This window comes from Pelophylax lessonae (genome assembly GCF_965119305.1).
Source record: "Pelophylax lessonae genome assembly, chromosome: 2".
Lineage (NCBI taxonomy): Eukaryota > Metazoa > Chordata > Amphibia > Anura > Ranidae > Pelophylax > Pelophylax lessonae.
In genome coordinates this window covers 183,915,349-183,934,284 of record NC_138769.1, presented here as the reverse complement: position 1 = coordinate 183,934,284, position 18,936 = coordinate 183,915,349, and the positions used below count along the sequence as shown (strand labels likewise).

Below are 18,936 nucleotides of genomic sequence, written 5' to 3'. Positions count from 1 at the left end.
CCTGGCGATCCAGTGATGATCTCTCATTGCTGTGACCGCCAGCCGAGATCCCCGCCGCTTGTCCATCGGTGTGATGACTTCCTAGTTCCGTTCCCTGCAGCAGCAATGCTGCATGGGAGCGGAACTGGGAGGGAAATTCAAACGTTGCACAAAACACAAACACATAACACATTTATATTATATATATATACATATATATATATATATATATATATATATATATATATATATATATATATATATACCTATATACACATATATATATATATATATATATACACATATATATATATACACACACACACACACACACACACACACACACATATATATATATATATATATATATATATAAATATAAAACACATGAATTATAATCTAATCAATAATATAATTTTATTATATATATTATATATTATATAATAAAATTATATTATTGATTAGATTATAATTCATGCGTTTGTGTTTCAAATTTATCACATCTGGGATGTCTACTAGAGTCTTGTTTTGGTCAGGTTTAAGTCAGTAATTACTAAGAATTGTAGGCCTATAATACATAATGCCAAATTTCCATGAAAAAAATTGTACCGCTTTTGTTATATAATTCCTGACATAATCATACCGCCAGGGAGGTTAAGGGAATACCCGGGCACTATTTTTCAAAGAATTTATCATTTTAATTGTTGCACTTTAATCATCATTAAAATCACTGCTCCTGAAAAAAAACAATCCTTTTTACAATTTATTTTTTTTTAATACATGTCCCCCAGGGCAGTACCCCCATGCCACTTTTATGGCCAATAACTTGCATATAAGCCCTCATAATGGGCACTTTTGATTTTTCCTGTTAAGCTCCCATAGACTTTAATAGGGTTCGCTGTTTGGGTTAGAACATTTCCCGTTCAGGATTTCTGCTGTGAACCGAATAGGGGGGTGTTTGACCAATCATTAGTCACTAGTGATATCTTCCTAAAAATGCTTGTTGCTTCACTGTCATGGTGATAGTACTTCAGCACTATTAAGGCCTCAGTCACAAAGCAGTAAAAAAATGCATTTACAAGCCTTTTTATTTATTGATCTGAACACAGCTACATTGTTTTCATCGGAGATGTTCACACAGGTACATAAACATGCACTACATTCAGATCCATTACACAGAATCCAAAAATCTTCTTCATCTGCCGAAATAGACGTATATATATTTGTACAATGTGCCACATGCAGGTATTAAGCAAAAAAAGAAGAAAAAAACAGAATAATTTCCGCAAGTATATACTGATCATTATGCAGGAACTTTTGTTATAGAAGAAAACATGCGGAACAAGATCATTAAAATGTTTACACCCATGTGAATGTAGCCTAAGTCTAACATTCTGTACATGCAGGTATGCAGATTAACTCTTCTCTTGTGACTACTTGTGACTACTGTAGTCAAATTGTTTAAATCAGAAGGCAGTGTTCTGTGGTGCCTTTGCAAAATGCAAGCACTGTTATCGCATCTTTATTTTCGAAGGCACGCCATATAACTTAGCATTAACACACACTCAAGTTCACAAATAAAATCAGAATTAAATTGAAATGAAATAATGGGACAGATAACAGTATAAATATATCATATACAGACAGATGTTTTTTTTATTCTTTTTCCCTGTATTAATACATATTTTTTTAAAACCATTCTTGCCTTTTAGACAAAGTAAACTTTCCAATATGGATCATCATTTTAATTATTGCCGGAACATCAATAGTAATCGTTTTTCTTCTGATATACCTGTTTAGAAGGTTCGTATTTTCTCATAGTCTTCCTAAATGCATTTAATAGCTGATTTTAGATGGGATTTTGCTATGCAGGCTTTATACATTGGATGTACTTTTTGGTAACTGAAATGAAAACGTAAAAAATTTTTTTACGTTTAAGTGTCATTAAAGGCAATTTTTTTTTCATTATGGATAGAGTAAGGGAGGGTTATAACCACTCTCAGTTTTTTCATTTATTTATTTTTTTCTTGCCATCTTTGTCTCATTGGGGATATTTTCCTTCACTTACTGTTTCATAGCCAACACAGGAAGTGAGATAGCTGATTTTAAAAGGAAATTTGCTGTGGACATTGGATGGACTTTTTGGTAGCTGATATAAAAACGTATAAAAGTATAGTAACCCCACTGGAAAAGTAAGCATTTAATATGTTCTTAAACGGAATTGCTGGCTAAATGTTTATTCTACCACAACGCCACAAAAAGAGACTTTGCAGAACCTTTTTTTTTTTTTCTTTGTGATATGTTAAAATAGATCTAAACACTAATAGGATATCTATTAGTTTACCAAACCACCATGTGTTAAAAAAAAGTGTAATAGTATAAAAAAAAAAAAAAAATTGAATTCCTTTTTTAAAATAAAATACTGCTTTTACTTTTTTTCCTCCTTTTTAGTATCTCTGTGGTGTTAAGAAGTGAACAAATATTTGGATGTTTTTGGTACAATAGCCTGACCACAAGTTTACATACAAGGGTGATTTGCAAGAACAGTATGTCTAAGTTGTTCGTGGAAGTGATGATTTGGGTCTAGATTTTGTCTGTTAGGGCTCATCCAAACAGGTGCTCAGTGGGTGGCAAAAGCAGGCGGTTGAGCTATGTTTTTACGACTCCTGTCTGAACCTCGTCAAAACAATGACATTCAGTCGTTTAGGGCTATACACATGCCAAGGTACATTTTAAACCACCTGTCACATTTCAAAGAAAAAAGACTAAGTGGGCCATTGAGTCTGTCCATTTTTTTTACATGTTTTTACATATTTTGTATTTTTTTTTTTTCTTTACGTTAACTTTTTGTCTGAGTATTAATCTATGTTTGTCCCAAGCATATTTGAAGCCATTTACTATTGACTGGCTCACTACCTGTGCTGAAAGTTTTTTCCAATCATCAACTACTGTACCCTTTCAGTAAAATTATACTTTCTAAGATTAGTTTTGAACATTCCTCCAGTTAGTTTGAGGTCATGTCCCCGTATTCTTGATTTTTATTTCATATTAAAAATATACTGAAAATACTGCCCTCCTGAAACTTATTCACCCCCTTGATGTATTTAAAGGTTTCAATTATGTCTCCACTTTCCCTTCCTTCCTCCAGGCTGTACATATTAGGTTCCTGAAGTCCCTCTTGATATGTTTTATCCTCCAGACCATTTACCATTTTTGCTACCCATCTTTGGACTCAGTCTATCTTGTCAATATCTTTTTGTAAGTGAGGTCTGCAAAACTTGACACAGTATTCTAAATGAGGTCTCACTAAAGATCAATATAAAGGAATCAGAGCCTCCTGCTAGTGATCCCTCTAGTAATGCATCCTAGAATTGTTTTTGCTTTCCCCACTGCCTGGTCACAGTGTTTGCTCATTTTGCAATCATCTGAAATAAGTACCAGCAATGCCAAATCATGTTCCATGTTACAGACACCTCCAGGGATTTCAACATTTATGCACAACTTTGTATCTTCTGCAAAAGGACACACCTTGCCCACCAAACCTTTACAGCTTTTGCATTGGATAATTATGTGGAACTGTATCAAATGTCTTGCTGAAATCAAGATATGCTATTTCCACAATACCACCCTGGTCCATAACATTGGTAATATTCAAGTTAATTGGCCTGAGATGTGGTGGTTTGGCCTTTTTGAACATATGCCCCCAACTGCCTGTCAACCACCCTCTCAAGGGTCAAGAGCCCCCAGCCGCCTGTCAACATCCTCTCAAGGGTCAAGATCTTTTTTAATCCTTGACTTAGTTTAAAGGGTAATTTTGCTCTCGAAACAAAGAATAAAAAACGTATACTCTATGTAGTACTTTATTATGTAGTAATCTTTATTTACTATTGCAATGTTGTTAATATTTACAGACATGTGAAGATACTGATTCTTGTTGCAATTCCGGATCCTTCTGAAAAATTAAAACTTTCATTTTCATCAAGCAATATAAATGCGCAGGTACATTTATGTAAATAAAGAAAATGTAAGATTGCTATTATTATTAATTGATATTAATTGATTATATACATATGGATAGATGCTGGTAATAAAAAAAAAACTATGTGTTAGCTCTTCTACACATCTTGGAAGCAACAACTGCAAAATCTCTGCCACAATTTTTATCACTGTTCTGGTGTTAAAAAAAAAAAAAAAAGAAATACAACAGGGAGAGTGAAACCTTATTGTAACATTCATGGCAGATAGAGGAACTTGGGATATCACGTGCTTAATAATTGATACAACACTCCGGAATCTACTAAACTAAACTCTGATTTAAACCTTCCAATCATACTTGACATAATAGGTGTTCTGTTCAATGTCCATTTGTGTAACACGTCACATTTAAAATGCATCTGTACCATACTATATTTATAGTTTGGGGGGGGGGGTAGGTGGGTTCATTTAAATGATTACTATACTAAAAGTACATGGGATTAGTGTTTTAGTATTATTTAGTATTTTAATAAAATTTAAAATTTTCACTATAGATAATCTGTGTAATTATATGTGGATGAAACTTTTTCAAGGATCTAATTGTAGATCAGAATTGAATTAAGGATTAATGTAGCGATCTACCTGGAGATTTACCAAGGCATGCTATCTTCATATAAATAGGGGTTGACTTTATTTGTTGGGTGTTGTGTCATTAGGTAGTTAGTGAAGGCACTACTGAGGGTTGATCTGTTATTAATACTGGCACAATCAGTGATGATTTATTATGGCATGCACTTGGTGTAATTCATGTTGGAACACTGTTTTTTTGAATTTTGGACTTTTGTGTAATCAATACTTTTGTGTTAGAATTTAAGTCAGGGTGTTTTAATACATGTGAATGTTGTATGATATACACTGCCTGGCCAAAAAAAAGTCACAACCAAAAAAAAAAAAAGGTCACACACTCGCTGTGGCATCGTTTTGATAAGCTTCTGCAATGTCGCAAGATTTATTTCCATCCATTGTTGCATTAATTTTTAACCAAGATCTTGTATTGATGATGGGAGAGTCAGACCACTTCGCAAAGCCTTCTCCAGTACATCCCAAAGATTCTCAGTGGGGTTAACTTCTGGACTCTGTGGTGGCCAATCCATGTGTGAAAATGATGTCTCATGCTCGCTAAATCACTCTTTCACAATTTGAGCCCGATGAATCCGGGCATTGTCATCTTGGAATATGCCGTGCCATCAGGGAAGAAAATAATCAATTGATGGAATAACCTGGTGATTCAGTATATTCAGGTAGTCAGCTGACCTCATTCTTTGGGCACATGCAGTAACTATCAAATAGGATAGTTACTGCATGCTTAATTTAGTTAGTTACTTGGTTAATTCCAGGTGGCGACTTTCTTTTTGGCCAGGCAGTGTATAAATACTTGCTTGTGACATAACCTTTAAAAAAAAAAAATATATATATATATATATATATATATATATATATATATATATATATATGTATGTATGTGTGTGTGTATATATATATATATATATATATCTATGTGTGTGTATATGTATATATATATATATATATATATATATATATATATATATATATATATGTATATGCATATATATATACAGTATATATATATATATATATATCAATGGAAAAAATTATGGCACCCCTTCGTTTCTGTCAGATAATGCACCACCTCACCCAGAAAAGTGTTGCAATTACAAATGTTTAGGCATTTGCAATTTCTTTTGTTTGTATTGGTTTGACACAAAAAAGTGGAGAAACAAAAAGCTAAATCTGAAACATTCCACACAAAACTCCAAAAATTGACAAATTTATTGGCACCTTATCAAAATTGTAAAAAATTCCATTCCAAATTTGTGATGCTCCTGTAATTTGTAGTTAAACTCGCCTGTATCATTTAACAGGTGCTGACCATAAAGAAATCACACTGGCAACTAGTTAAATTGGTGAAAATTTGACTCAACCTTTCTGTTGTTTGTCTCTGTGTGGCACATGGAGCATGGAGAAGAGAAAGAGCAGCAAAGAGCTGTCTGAGGATTTGAGAACAAAAACTGTGACAAAGCATGGACAATCTTAAGATTACAAGTCCATCTCCAGAGGTCTTAATGTTTCTGTGTCCACTGTGCGCAACATTGTCAAGACGTTTACAGGCAATTGCACTATAGCTAATCTACCTGGATGTGGACGAAAGAGAAAAAAATGATCAAAGATTGCAAAGAAGGATTGTTCGAATGGTGGATAAAGAACCTCGATCAACTTCCAGACAAATTTAAGCTGACCTTCAGGCACAGGGTACAACTATATATATTGGCTCGAACTATACAGTACGTCCTTATCTGTATGAAAAGGATGCTATAGTAGGAGACCCAGGAAGACCCCACTGCTGACACAGAAACATAAAAAAGCCAGATTGGAGTTTGCCAAAACTTACCTAAGGAAGCAAAAATCCTTTTGGGAGAGAGTGCTGTGGACAGACGAATCAAAATTACAGTTTTTTGGTAAAGATCATCATTCTATTGTTTTCAGAAAAATAAATGAGTCCCTACAGTCAAACATGGTCGAGGTTCACTAATGTTTTGTTGACGAAAGAAGAGTGGTTCGTAATTCCAGTAGAGAAGTGTAAGAAACTCATTGATGTTTACAGGAAGTGATTGATTTTAGTTATTTTTTTCAATGGATCTATTGCCAAATATTAAATTGAGGGTGCCAATAATTTTGTTCAGTCCATTTTTGGAGTTTTGCGTGTAATGTGTCAGATTTTTTTTTCTTTTCCCCACTTTTTTTGTGTCATTTAAAGTAGCAACAAACAAAAAAAATAAACATTAGAATATCTAAACATTTGTAATTGCAACAGATTTCTGGGTGAAGTGGTGCGTTATATGACAGAAATGCAGGGGTGCCAACATTTTTACTTTCAATAGATTTTTATTGAAGTTTTACAAAGTACAAGAAATTAAACCATAGTCGTGTTCAACATGAATTAACCGTGACAGGATCATGAATAAGAGAATGCACTGGAACATGGATATGAAAATTCGCATACATGTAGACAGTATAAGTACATAAGATACTGCATAGGTACCAATATCAGAAGTCACACAAAAGACCCGTGACAATCCATTAAAAGTGCATTTTACAGAACGAGAACCCAAACTTTAATTAAAGGTAGGGAGGGGAGGAAGGAAAATTGCCTGTAACGCAGACATCAACTAGGCGTAGGGGAGAAATATGGGCTTTGCAACCATGCCTGCCACTCCTTATAGAATTTTGGACCCTGGAATTTAGAGTAAGCATATGCCTTCTCCATAGAACATTGTAAGTTGACTAGCCGGATTGCTTCCGTGTGGGAAGGCGCAATGGGCTTTCTCCAGTGACGTGCTATAACCGTTTTGGCCGCCACTAGTATATGTACAGAGACTGTTCTTAGGGAGGGTGGGAAGGTATCCAGACCTAACGAGAGTAAGGCCAGGGCAGGGTTGGGGGGCCTGAGGATGCCAGTGGTGGTGGACAGAACCTCAAACATCTTTCTCCAGAAACTGGATATGCCTTTGCTGGACCAGAAGATATGTAATAACGACCCTACTTGATCGCAATTGCGCCAGCACAATGGGGTCTGGGAGTCAAAGATTTTTGAAAGTCGATACGGTGTCAAATACCATCGGGTGAGAAGTTTTTGGAATTGTTCCCAGTGATTCACACATTGGGTGGATTTGTAAGAACAGCGTATAGCAATCTTCCATTGTGCCTCTGAGAAAGACGTTTGAAGTTCCCTTTCCCAAGCTAACATATGTGGAGATTTCAAAAGGGTCAGGTTTTGGCCTATGAGATTATAAAACAGAGATATACCTTTTGTGGAGGGCGAGGGGGACGTAAGGAATTGCCATACTTGTATGGGGACATCAATTGTAGGAGGGGGGTATTTGCGCACGAAGCTCGCCAGGCTATTATAGGTGAAGCGTGCTTGCGGGGGCAGGTTGAACTCTAACCGAAGATTCTCAAAGGGTTTAAGGGAGTGAGATTGTAGGAGCTGGTCGATCGTGCTAATGCCAGCTGCCTGGAGCGCGGAAATGTTGGTGTATGGAAGTAGTATTTCTAGTGTAGTTATTGGAAGCGGAACACGTTTGCATACAGCGGTGGGTGGCAGTCGTGCGAGGAGGGAGCGCCAGGATTCTAATGTGGCTTGTGTGGGTAAAGGCAGAGACTTGGCATCCAATGGTTTCCACTTGTCTGCTAGTAGTAGAGTAGAAAGGGTGGTTACCTTGGATACGGTTGATTCGACAGAAACCCATGGAGTAGTGGGACTTTCTGCAAACCAGTGTCGCAGTGCTGCCAAGCGGGATGCATCGCAATAGTTAAGTATATCAGGGAGCCCCAAGCCACCTATCGATCTGTGTTTGATCATATGAGAATACGCACATCTAGCCCTTTTCTTTTGCCATATGAATGCATGTAGTATTTTAGTCAGGGGACGTATATTTTTCTTAAGGAAGGGGATGGGTAGGGTGCGAAAAATGTACAGAATTTTAGGTAAACAGACCATTTTGAACGCTGCTATGCGACCCATCCACGATAGTTCTACCTTCTTGAGTTTGGCTACATCCGAGGCAATGGATTTAAGGAGGGGGGACAAGTTGGCGGAGATCATGTTAGAAGTAGGGAATGTTAAGTCTATACCTAAGTAGTGTATGGGTTGGGTGGACCACGTATACGGCAGAACAGTTTGCAGGTGAGAGCTGGCAGTTGGATGGACTCCCATATTCAGTATTACCGACTTACTAAAGTTGACCTTGTAATACGAGATCTTACTGAAGGATTGCAGGATGTCGTGAGTGGCAGGTAAGGAAACTGTAGGGTTTGTGAGGCTCAGAATGATGTCATCTGCAAAAAGTGTGACGACATGGTGGGATCTGGGGAATTTAAATCCTGATACTAGTGGGCTCTGCCGTATTTGCGCTGCTAATGGTTCAATTAGGAGGTTAAATATCAGGGGGGAAAGTGGACATCCCTGACGTGTCCCGTTTGAGATGGAAAACGGTTTAGAGAGTGTGCCAGCCGACATCACTCTGGCGGAGGGGTTCGAATATAACGTGAGGATAGCAGACACGATGGGACCAGAGAAGCCGAATTTTTGTAGGACTGCTCGCATGTAACCCCAGTGAACTCGGTCGAACGCCTTCTCTGCATCAATAGATAAGAGCAGAGAAGGCGTCCGAGTGCGCTCCGCATAATGCATCAGGTTTACTACACGCCTGGTGGCGTCCGGAGCCTGTCGACCCTGGACAAATCCCATTTGGTCGTCCCCTACTAGGGAAGGTAAGACTTTGGCTAGGCGATTCGCTATGATCTTCGCGTAAATTTTTACATCTGAGTTCAACAGAGAGATTGGCCTAAAGTTCGCCGGGGTGTTGGGAGGTTTCCCAGGTTTAGGCAGGGTGGTGATGTGGGCCTGTAACATTTCATCGGGTAGAATTCCTGTGTCTATAGCTTGTGCGAAGAGTGTCAACATATGTGGGGAGATGATATCTTGCATGGCTGTGTAATATTCATTAGTCAGGCCGTCAGGCCCCGGGGACTTGTTGGACGGCATTGATTTGATAGTTTTGGATAATTCTGAGGGGGCAATGGGGCTATTGAGGAAGGAAAGCGTTTCCGGCGAAAGTGACGGGAGATGTAAGTGTTGAAGGAAAGCTTGTATGTCAGTGTCTGTGGGTTGCGGTGTGGAATTATCTGCATTCAAATTATACAGGGCGCTGTAATAGTCCACGAAGGCGTTGGCTATTTTTTGGGGGTGGACGTGCCTCTCGTTAGTGTGTGGATGTTGGATGCTGTCTATTTTTGATTTAAGCCGCCTAGCTTTAAGGCGTGAGGCCAGAAATTTGCCGGCTTTGTTGTGGGAAGAGTAGTAGTTAACACGAATACGCGCTAGCAGTTTATCATGCTGCTCAGTCAGCAGTCTGCGGAGGTCCGAACGGAGAGACGTCAGCCGGGAAGCATGTGTGGGGGAAGGGGAAGTCTTATTTAGCACATCAAGGGAACGGATTTCTTCCGTTAGGCGCAGGAGGGCAGAGTTGCGCCTTCTTTTTAACCGGGAGCCTAGTTGGATTAAAAGTCCTCTTATGAACGCCTTATGCGCGTTCCAAAGGGTGGAGGGGGAAACTTCTGGTGTGTGGTTTAGGTGGAAAAACTCCTGTAGGTTCGTCCGTAGATGTTTTAGGGTGTCAGGGTCCGAGAGTAAGGAGTTGTTGCATTTCCAAATAAAGGTGGAGGTGGCGGGTGGGCTGGTGGATAGGGTCATATGGGTAGCGGCGTGATCTGACCAGGTGATGGTGGAGATGGAAGAGTCAACAAGGAGTGGTAGTGTGGCAGAGTCGACTAAAAACATGTCAATCCTGGAGTACGTGTTGTGGCTTGCAGAGAAGAAAGAGTAATCCCTCTCCTCTGCGTGCTGGTATCTCCAAACATCGTGGAGCCCTTCTGAGTGCAATAAAGCGGCTAGAGAGGGAAGTTTAGAATGTGGCCTAGCCGAGGAGTCTAAGGCATGGTTGGCTACGAGATTAAAATCCCCACAAATTATCAATTTACCTGACCTTAGTTTCATAACTTTCGAACACAGTTTACGCAGAAAGGATAGCTGACGTACATTGGGGGCATATACGTTAACTATGGTATATACACAGTTATCGATAGTGCAATTAACAATCAGATAGCGGCCTTCCTTGTCCTCCACCATTCTGGAAAGGGAAAAGGACAAGGAGTTACTAAAAGCCAACATCACACCTCTTTTTTTTGCATTAAACGAAGCATGAAACACATGTGGGTAATCCGGGTGAGTGCACCGTGGAGCATTTCCCAGGAGAAAGTGGGTTTCCTGTATTGCTAAAACGTCCGCCTTAGCTGAGCATGCCTCCTTCCACATCGAGTGGCGTTTCGCGGGGTGGTTCAACCCCTTAGCGTTCATGGACAGAAAGTTAATAGGCATCGGAGGTCATAAAAGGGTCCAGGAGTAACGTGGATGTCCTAGCGACATAGGGGCGTAAGGAGCAAGGGAAGAAGTAGGGGGGTCTGATCCCGCCCGTGTAGGGGCCCATGTGTGTAGAAGGGGGCAACAAAATTGTACCTGAGGCGTTTTTCCCGATCGTCGGAAGGCAGGGCCCACTCGAGGCCTTAGGAGAGGTAGTCTTGGATGTTCTGCGTTGACAGTGGCTTGGGTGGTTGATGGAGGAAGGCACAGTGCGGCTAGTTGTTCGGAAGCTGCGGAGGAGGGTGAAACTGCATGTATACAAAAAGTAAGGCACAGTCACTTGCACGGCACGGTTAGCGATGAAGGATCCATCTAAACAATAAAACAAAAGGGGCGAACAGACACACAGACATATAACAGGTAAAAAAGACATGGCCCACCGGGGCCAAGTGGGTAGCAGGAGCTACAAAATTTACAGGGGGGTAAAAGAGCACGGTGAAGAGTGCTACTTTAAGGCAAGCAAGGAGGGCCGGGCATGCCCGGTAATGGTGAACTGTGAGTGTCACTTGTGGCGGCTGCGGGATCTTGAATTTCTTGATGCCACCTGCCATTCAGGTTGCACGCGGGGTGGCAGCGGAGGCAGAGCAGGGGCAGATGAGGATTCAGGGGCATCGGGTACAATACCCTATTGGCGAAGAACCCGTAATCCTTGGTCCATGGTGGTGACTTGCGTGTTCGAGCCTTGGTGGGTAATACACAGTTTTGCAGGATATTTCCATTTGTAAATGATTTTATGGTTGCGGAGCGCCTTGGTGATAGTATTGAGGTTGCGGCGTTGCTGCAGTGTATACTGTGAATAATCTGGCAACACTTGGACCGTCGCCGCCTGTTCCGGAAGATGATCTCTACGTCGGAAGGCCTCCAATATCTTAGCTTGGAAAAAGTGTATGCGGAGCAGGACGTCCCTAGGAACATCCTGCGGAAGAAAGGAGGGCTTTGGGATTCTGTGAATCCTGTCTATGGTGAGGTCCGCATTGGTTAGGGCGGGAACGACCAGTTGGAAAAGGTCACGAACAAAGTTCGGGAGCTGGTTAGGTAGGACAGTTTCTGGAATGCCACGTAGCTTTAAATTGTTGCGCCGTGACCTGTCTTCCAAGTCGGCAAGCTTGGCGTGGATGCGATCTATGTCAGTCTGTTGGGCTGTATGAGAATCCACTAGGGCATTGTATGAGACTGCAAATTCATCCATCTTGCATTCCACATTATTAACCCTTTCGCCCAGTCCATGTAGCTCCTTTTGGCAGTAAGCTATGGAGGATGATACAGTGGCTTGCATCGATTTATGCATCATGGACAGCATGTCTCTTAAAGCAGTGTCAGAAATAGGCTGTCCTGTGGTAGGGATGGAGGCAAAGGGATCTGGTGCAGGTACATAGGCCCATGCAGAGGCCGTATCAGAGTCTTGGTCACTCACCTCCATGGATGTGGAGCGGGCTGTGTGGTGGCTGTCTTCCCACCGAGGCTTTGATTTGGCCGGGCTGTGGGTGGACGGCGTGGAGGGCGAGGAGTCTGCAGATCGCTCCGGTCTAGATTGCTTGTTAGCCTCTGCGGTGTCTGAGCGCGCCGGTGACGTCACGGCTGCGACATGGCTGGGAGACACTAGAGGGCGGGCATCGCTAGCCTGCTGCTGGGCTCCGGCGCCATTTTTCTGTAGTCCCGAGGCCGCCGGGTGGAAAAATTCAGACAGTTTGCGGACTGCTGGCGGGTCTAACTTCCTCCGCGACATGCTGCAAGGGTGCCTCGGGTGTTCCCCCAGAGATCCCTGTAGGTTAGGACGTCTGACACTCCCGTGGATGGGCCGTAGATGCAGTAATTAGCGGGCATGCGGCGGAGCTCCCTCTTCAAGCGGCCATACTGTCCGGCGGTCGCCACGCCCCCCCCGGTGCCAACATTTTTGATGTAGTGCGCATCCCCCACTTTTTCCACCACCACAAATTGGAACATGGCCAAAAATGTGCTCTCTCTGGGGATCAAAACAGCCACCTGGTCTCCTACTTGAAACTGTCTGACTTTAGCTGACCAGTTATACACCCTCCTTTGGGCATCCTGAGCCTTCTGGAGATGCTTCCTCACTAACAGCCTCACCCTAGTCACCCTCTCCTGCATTTGGGAGATAAGTTCTACCACAGTTTTGTGTGATGAGGACTCACTTTCAAATGTTTCCTTTACTAGGTCTAGAAATGCACAGGGTCTTCAGCCTTATACTAGTCCGAAAAAGCGAGAAGCCTGTGGATGCCTGTGGAACCACCCAGGTGGCAAATAAAAGGGCAGGGAGCAACATGTCCCAAACTTGCCCATCCTTCTGGACCACCCTTTTTAACATTGATTTCAGGGTTTCATTAAACCTCTCAATGAGGTCATCTGTCTTCGGGTGATAGACAGGAGTCCGCAACTGCTTGACCTAAAACAGTTTGCACAAGTTCGCCATCACCTTCAACAAAAAAGTGGTGCCCTGTTCACTCAGTATCTAATTTCTGGATACTTAGTTGCATAGTCTAGAACAACCCCTCTACTAATACAGAAAGGACTGCGGTGTCAGTCCTCGTCTTAACATGGCTAATCTAGAAATTCCTCACCCATTCTGGGTGAGCCCCCCTGACTACCCACACACTTCCCTTAAAGGGACCATAACCTGAACACTGATTCCACCTGTTCAGCACTTGTCCAGGACCCATTCTTGGCATCCTGCACAATATATATATATACATAGTATATACAATATTTTAAAAGATGAATCAATGCACCATGTACCTTTCTGCTAGTCTACAAAAGGCATAATGTATAAACACAATGATGAAGTAACCCACATATAGATTGGAATGTGCGAGCATTGAAATATACTGTACCTCAACAAAGTAAACAAAGAGAATGGAATAAATAAATCAGCCGCTTAATAGACCAGAGTGCACCGACAGATATTGCTACCTGAATATCTGTCACCGAGAAATGTCCTACTCAAGCGTTTGCATACCGTATGTATAATAGATAGTAAAATATATCAACAATTGTTATTCAAAGTTATCATTAACATTGTTCATGTAGGAAAAATGTTTATCTGATGCATTTGTTTGTTTTTCTGTTGTCTTTTTTTTATTTTTTAGAGATGTATCGCAGTGCACAATGAACAACCTGTCCCTATCACAGAAATTGAGATAGTCGGCAGTTTGATGGACAGTCAAGAGTGTCAAGATTCAAACGGCAATAATATTTAGTTTAAATAAATACCATATAATAGATGTACATAATTACAATACATGCATAAATGTATATTTATATGGATATGTAATCTCAGTTTGGCTTTTTAGTCGGTTGTTGTATTGAACGCCATACAATGCATGCATTTTTCAAAGAAACAGTCATAGAAGTCAGGGTAAATTTGTCTTTCAGCACACTGTAAACTCAATATGAATTTCGAAGGATGACCTCAGTGTGGTATGGTGAAAATCTTCTTTTATTAGAAAAGCAGCATAAAGAAGGGAAAAATGAATCTCTTATGCATTCTTGTGTTTGTGCTGCTTTGCTAATAAAAGAGTTTTAGCATACCACAGCACAGCCATTCTTCAAGTTTTTTATGTGACTCTACTGTGAACAAGCCAGATCAGGCACTTGGGTAGATGTGTTGGGGATGAGGCATTGGCCAACTGTGCTGAATGAGGTTGCCTTGAGTGCATTATGTCTGGAACCTCTGGTCTTGCTAATCCTTCTGGGTCTGTCATGTGCTATTATGAATATTGTTTGTCCTATTTCTAATGTTACCAGACCCATTTAAGTCAATACTAAAGGTGATTATAGATATTGTGAGAATAACAACAGTAACTGGCTAAGAAAACCTGAATGATCAATTCTTCTAATATCAATAGGTCATTAAGGCATCTTCACAGGTTGGGAAATGTTTGCAGAAGTTCTCTTTGTTTATTGATTTGTGTAGTTGTGTGTCATATTTAATGGTGCTATGCACAGCAAGTATTACAAGGTTGAATAAATCAAATACAAAACATGAAAAATACATACAGTACAACTTTCAAAAAGTTAATTTCAACTTCAAATGCTGAATGCATACAGTGCAATATTATTGTATAATAGGAACAATGACAAGATATAACAGGAATAGTTACACTTTTATGAATTTACAATCTGGAAGAATCAAGGTCGAAGCAAGTAGGCTAATGACTATGCAATCTGTAACCAAAATATTTTTCTCTAGTTGTGGACATTTTACTTTTTGCTGCCTGTGTCCGACTGAGGAGATTTCCTTTTCCCTTGATGTTATGGAGAAGAGAATCTTTACAAAGTGAAGACAAAATTTAGAGCCGGTTCACACTGAGGCGATCCGACTTGCCGGGGCGACCTGTGAAGTCGCGGTGCACAGCTCGCACCGCAACCTCGGAGCGACATGCACAGACTTCATATCATTGAAGTCAATGCAGATCGCTCCAGGTTGCCCCAAAGTAGTACAGGACCCTTTTTCTAAGTCGAAGCGACTTGTGTCGCTCCTATTAGAACGGGTCCTGTGCTAATCTATGGTAGGCGACTTGTCAGGCGACCAAGTCGCCTGACAAGTCGCCCCAGTGTGAACCGGCTCTAAGACTGTAATGTCTGCCTTCATTTTGTAAAGCGCTGTGCAAACTGTTGGCGCGATATACGTCCTTTTATTATTATTATTATACATGACTTATATAGCGCCAACAGTTTGCACAGTGCTTTACAAAATGAAGGCAGACATTACAGTTACAAAACAATTTGGTACAAAAGGAATCAGAGGGCCCTGCTCGTTAGAGCTTACAATCTAAAAAAACAGGTGCTCCCTATTTACAACATCATACCTTTACAATGTCTCCCCACCTTGTCAAACCCTTTGTATGAGGCATATATGCACAGTCCCTAACCACATGATCGGCAGGCCCAAGCATTGTTACATGTGGAATAGACTGCAGCCTGGACATGTTACCACTGGAGAAGGAAACAGAGGTAAGTACAGCATACTTGCACGCAATGGTGACTGCTAAACCCCACACGGTGGAATTTATTTCCACTTTAAGGAGAATGATAACTCACATATACGTGTTCTAACACAGGTATTTTACTTTGTTACAGATTTTATTGAATCATAATGTTCCTTTGTGATTTCCAGTCACAGTTTATTCAACTACTAACCTTCTATGATACAAAACTTTATGATGATGCCCAGAAATGAGAGTATTTTGGTAAAATAAAGCTTTCACAAGAAAAACAAAAGGGCTACATTTGCTAACCTACCTTTAAAATTGCAAGTTCCCTGCTTTTTAAGTCCCTGACCTAAAAAAAAGTATGCAAGATCAACAGTTCTTACTTCATTGAAGCTGCAGACTGCCAGGAAGAAAACAATAGCAATCCACTGTATTTTTATAACAGGTTTTCTTTAAAATCCATCATACCTGCAGTTTTTTAAATCTGACCCAACAAGCATATTTTACCAGGCTCTCTATTTTCTTTCTCTCTCTTATTCATTTTTGCATGTGTTTTATATTGCCCCCCACGTTGATTTTTCCCGCTACTCCTGCACTCTCTTATAGCCCATGTCAATGTATGTATTACATAATTTACTCAGTAGGTAAGAATGTTGCTTCCCTCTTTAGTTAATTATACTACCGTAACTGGATCAATTACATCATGAGTAAATTAAGTTCCCCCCTAAATAATATAAATTAAAACTTCTCATCATAATTTCCTTTTTTCTAACCAGATTTAGAAACTGGTGAGCTACAGGAGTATGAGCGACCCAGTAAGAGGTTCCCTGAACCAGTTAATTTATAAATAGGGTTGCTGAGTGAATCTCAATGTGGGTATTTCTTGGATATTTAGGTATCCTTAAATCTATCTGGTTTGTGTAAAATCATGGTTTGGAACAGCTCATTTGTGTAATATCAAAGAGAAGAAAAGGCCACATTCATTGACATGCTAGTACACTAGGTTGTGAGCAGAACCTTTTCTTCTTTTTGAAAATGCTCTCACACCTCTGAATGGTGACTGAAGCCAGCTTCTTCACTGCAACTGGTGGGTTGATCTCGGTCTCAGCTTAGAGTGGCACTGAAAGTTTCATTTTAACTCATTTGTGTATGTTTACTGTTGACAGAAAGTTGGAGGCTGTCACTTAGGGATCTATACAGTAATAAATGTTAAGTCTTATTTTTACTGGGGCTGAAATAATAAAGAAGCAGTTTTCTTTGTTTCAGTGGTGCATCTCCTAGGTTGCATAACCATGCCGTTTTTACCCCAGGTGTCACAGCTGGGGCCAATTAGGTGCAACTATGTCACCAGTAAGGATGATTGAACTTTTGAAAAGTTCGGTTCGGCCAGAACATCCGAACTTCCCGAAAGTTCGGCCCGGATTTCAGAACCCCATTGAAATCAATGGGACCCGAACTTCGGTAATCAAAAAACACAATTTTTAAGCCCTAAAACCCAATAAATGCCCCTAAAAAGTGCCTAGGGTTCTGGGTCATGCCCCATTAACTATTAATCACACAAAAAAAAGTTCTTAAAAATTGACATTTTTGATAAAAAAGCCAATTATTGAAAAAATTAAAAAAAAAAAAAAGAGAGATTTTTTGACTTTGGATTTAGTATCTGGGGGGTCTAAAATGTGTGCATGTGAAGTTTCAGCTCTGTAGCATGTCCAGAACCATGAAAAAAAAAAAGATAATTTTTCAGTAGAACAGAGCACCTATATGATCTTTTTTCTGGTTCTGGACATGCTACAGAGCTGAAACTTCACAGGTGCACCTTTAGACCCACCAGACACAAAATCACAAAAAAAAAGTTCTTAAAAATTGTCATTTTTGATAAAAAAGCCAATTATTGAAAAATTAAAAAAAAAAAAAAGAGATTTTTTGATTTTTACTTTGGATTTAGTATCTGGGGGTCTAAAAAGTGTACATGTGAAGTTTCAGCTCTGTAGCATGTCCAGAACCATAAAAAAAAAGATTGTTTGTATTAGAAAACTTTCAGCACAGGAGGTTGGCTTCGCTGCTGTAACACCTTGCCGGTTTAATAGCAGGCATTTTTTTGGGTTCTTTGCAGTCAGGAAAAACATCTGAACTTGTGTATAGTGGTACTGTGCACAAGTTCTGATGTTTTGCCTGCCTCCAAAAACCCCCAAAAAATGCCAGCAAAAACACACCTGGGCATTTTTTTTTTACGCTAGCGTTTTTTTTGGCATTTTTTGGGGTTCTTTTGAGGCAGGCAAAACATTTGAACTTGTGTATAGTGGTGTATATACACACATCCATATATTTATATACACACCTAGACATATATAGGTGTGATAGTAGCAGAAATATATGCTTGCGCTAATGAAATCATTTACAGTAATATATTTCTGCTACTATCACACCTATATATGGCTAGGTGTCTATATACATATAATTATGTGTGTATATATACCACTATACACAAGTTCAGATGTTTTGCCTGCCTCAAAAGAACCCCAAAAAATGCCAAAAAAAACACTAGCGTCAAAAAAAAAATGCCCAGGAGTGTTTTTGCTGGCATTTTTCGGGAGTTTTTGGAGGCAGGCAAAACATCAGAACTTGTGCACAGTACCACTATACACAAGTTCAGATGTTTTTCCTGACTGCAAAGAACCCAAAAAAATGCCTGCTTTGAAACCGGCAAGGTGTGAAAACCGAGGAGAGAAGCTAACCCCCTGAGCTGAAATTTTTCTAATACATACAATCCTTTTTTTTTCATGGTTCTGGACATGCTACAGAGCTGAAACTTCACAGGTACACCTTTTAGACCCCCCCAGACACAAAATCACACAAAAAAAGTTCTTAAAAATTGTAATTTTTGATAAAAAAGCCAATTATTGAAAAAAAAAAGGAAAACTTTCAGCTCAGGGGGTTGGCTTCGCTGCTGTAACACCTTGCCGGTTTAATAGAAGG

The 18,936-nt window shown here is 40.2% G+C and overlaps 1 protein-coding gene across 1 annotated transcript in view; it reads left to right on the top strand.

Moving 5' to 3' along the window:
• LOC309548566 (interleukin-5 receptor subunit alpha-like) overlaps nucleotides 1-15,018 on the top strand; it is an 82,712-nt gene extending 67,694 nt beyond the window's left edge. The window contains exons 9-11 of the mRNA XM_082248536.1: nucleotides 1,692-1,782; nucleotides 3,891-3,978; nucleotides 14,116-15,018. Of these exons, the coding sequence (XP_082104662.1) occupies nucleotides 1,692-1,782; nucleotides 3,891-3,978; nucleotides 14,116-14,226 (290 nt within the window). The 3' untranslated portion in view covers nucleotides 14,227-15,018. The remainder of the gene's footprint in view (nucleotides 1-1,691; nucleotides 1,783-3,890; nucleotides 3,979-14,115) is intronic.
• Nucleotides 15,019-18,936: the final 3,918 nt, after the last annotated feature.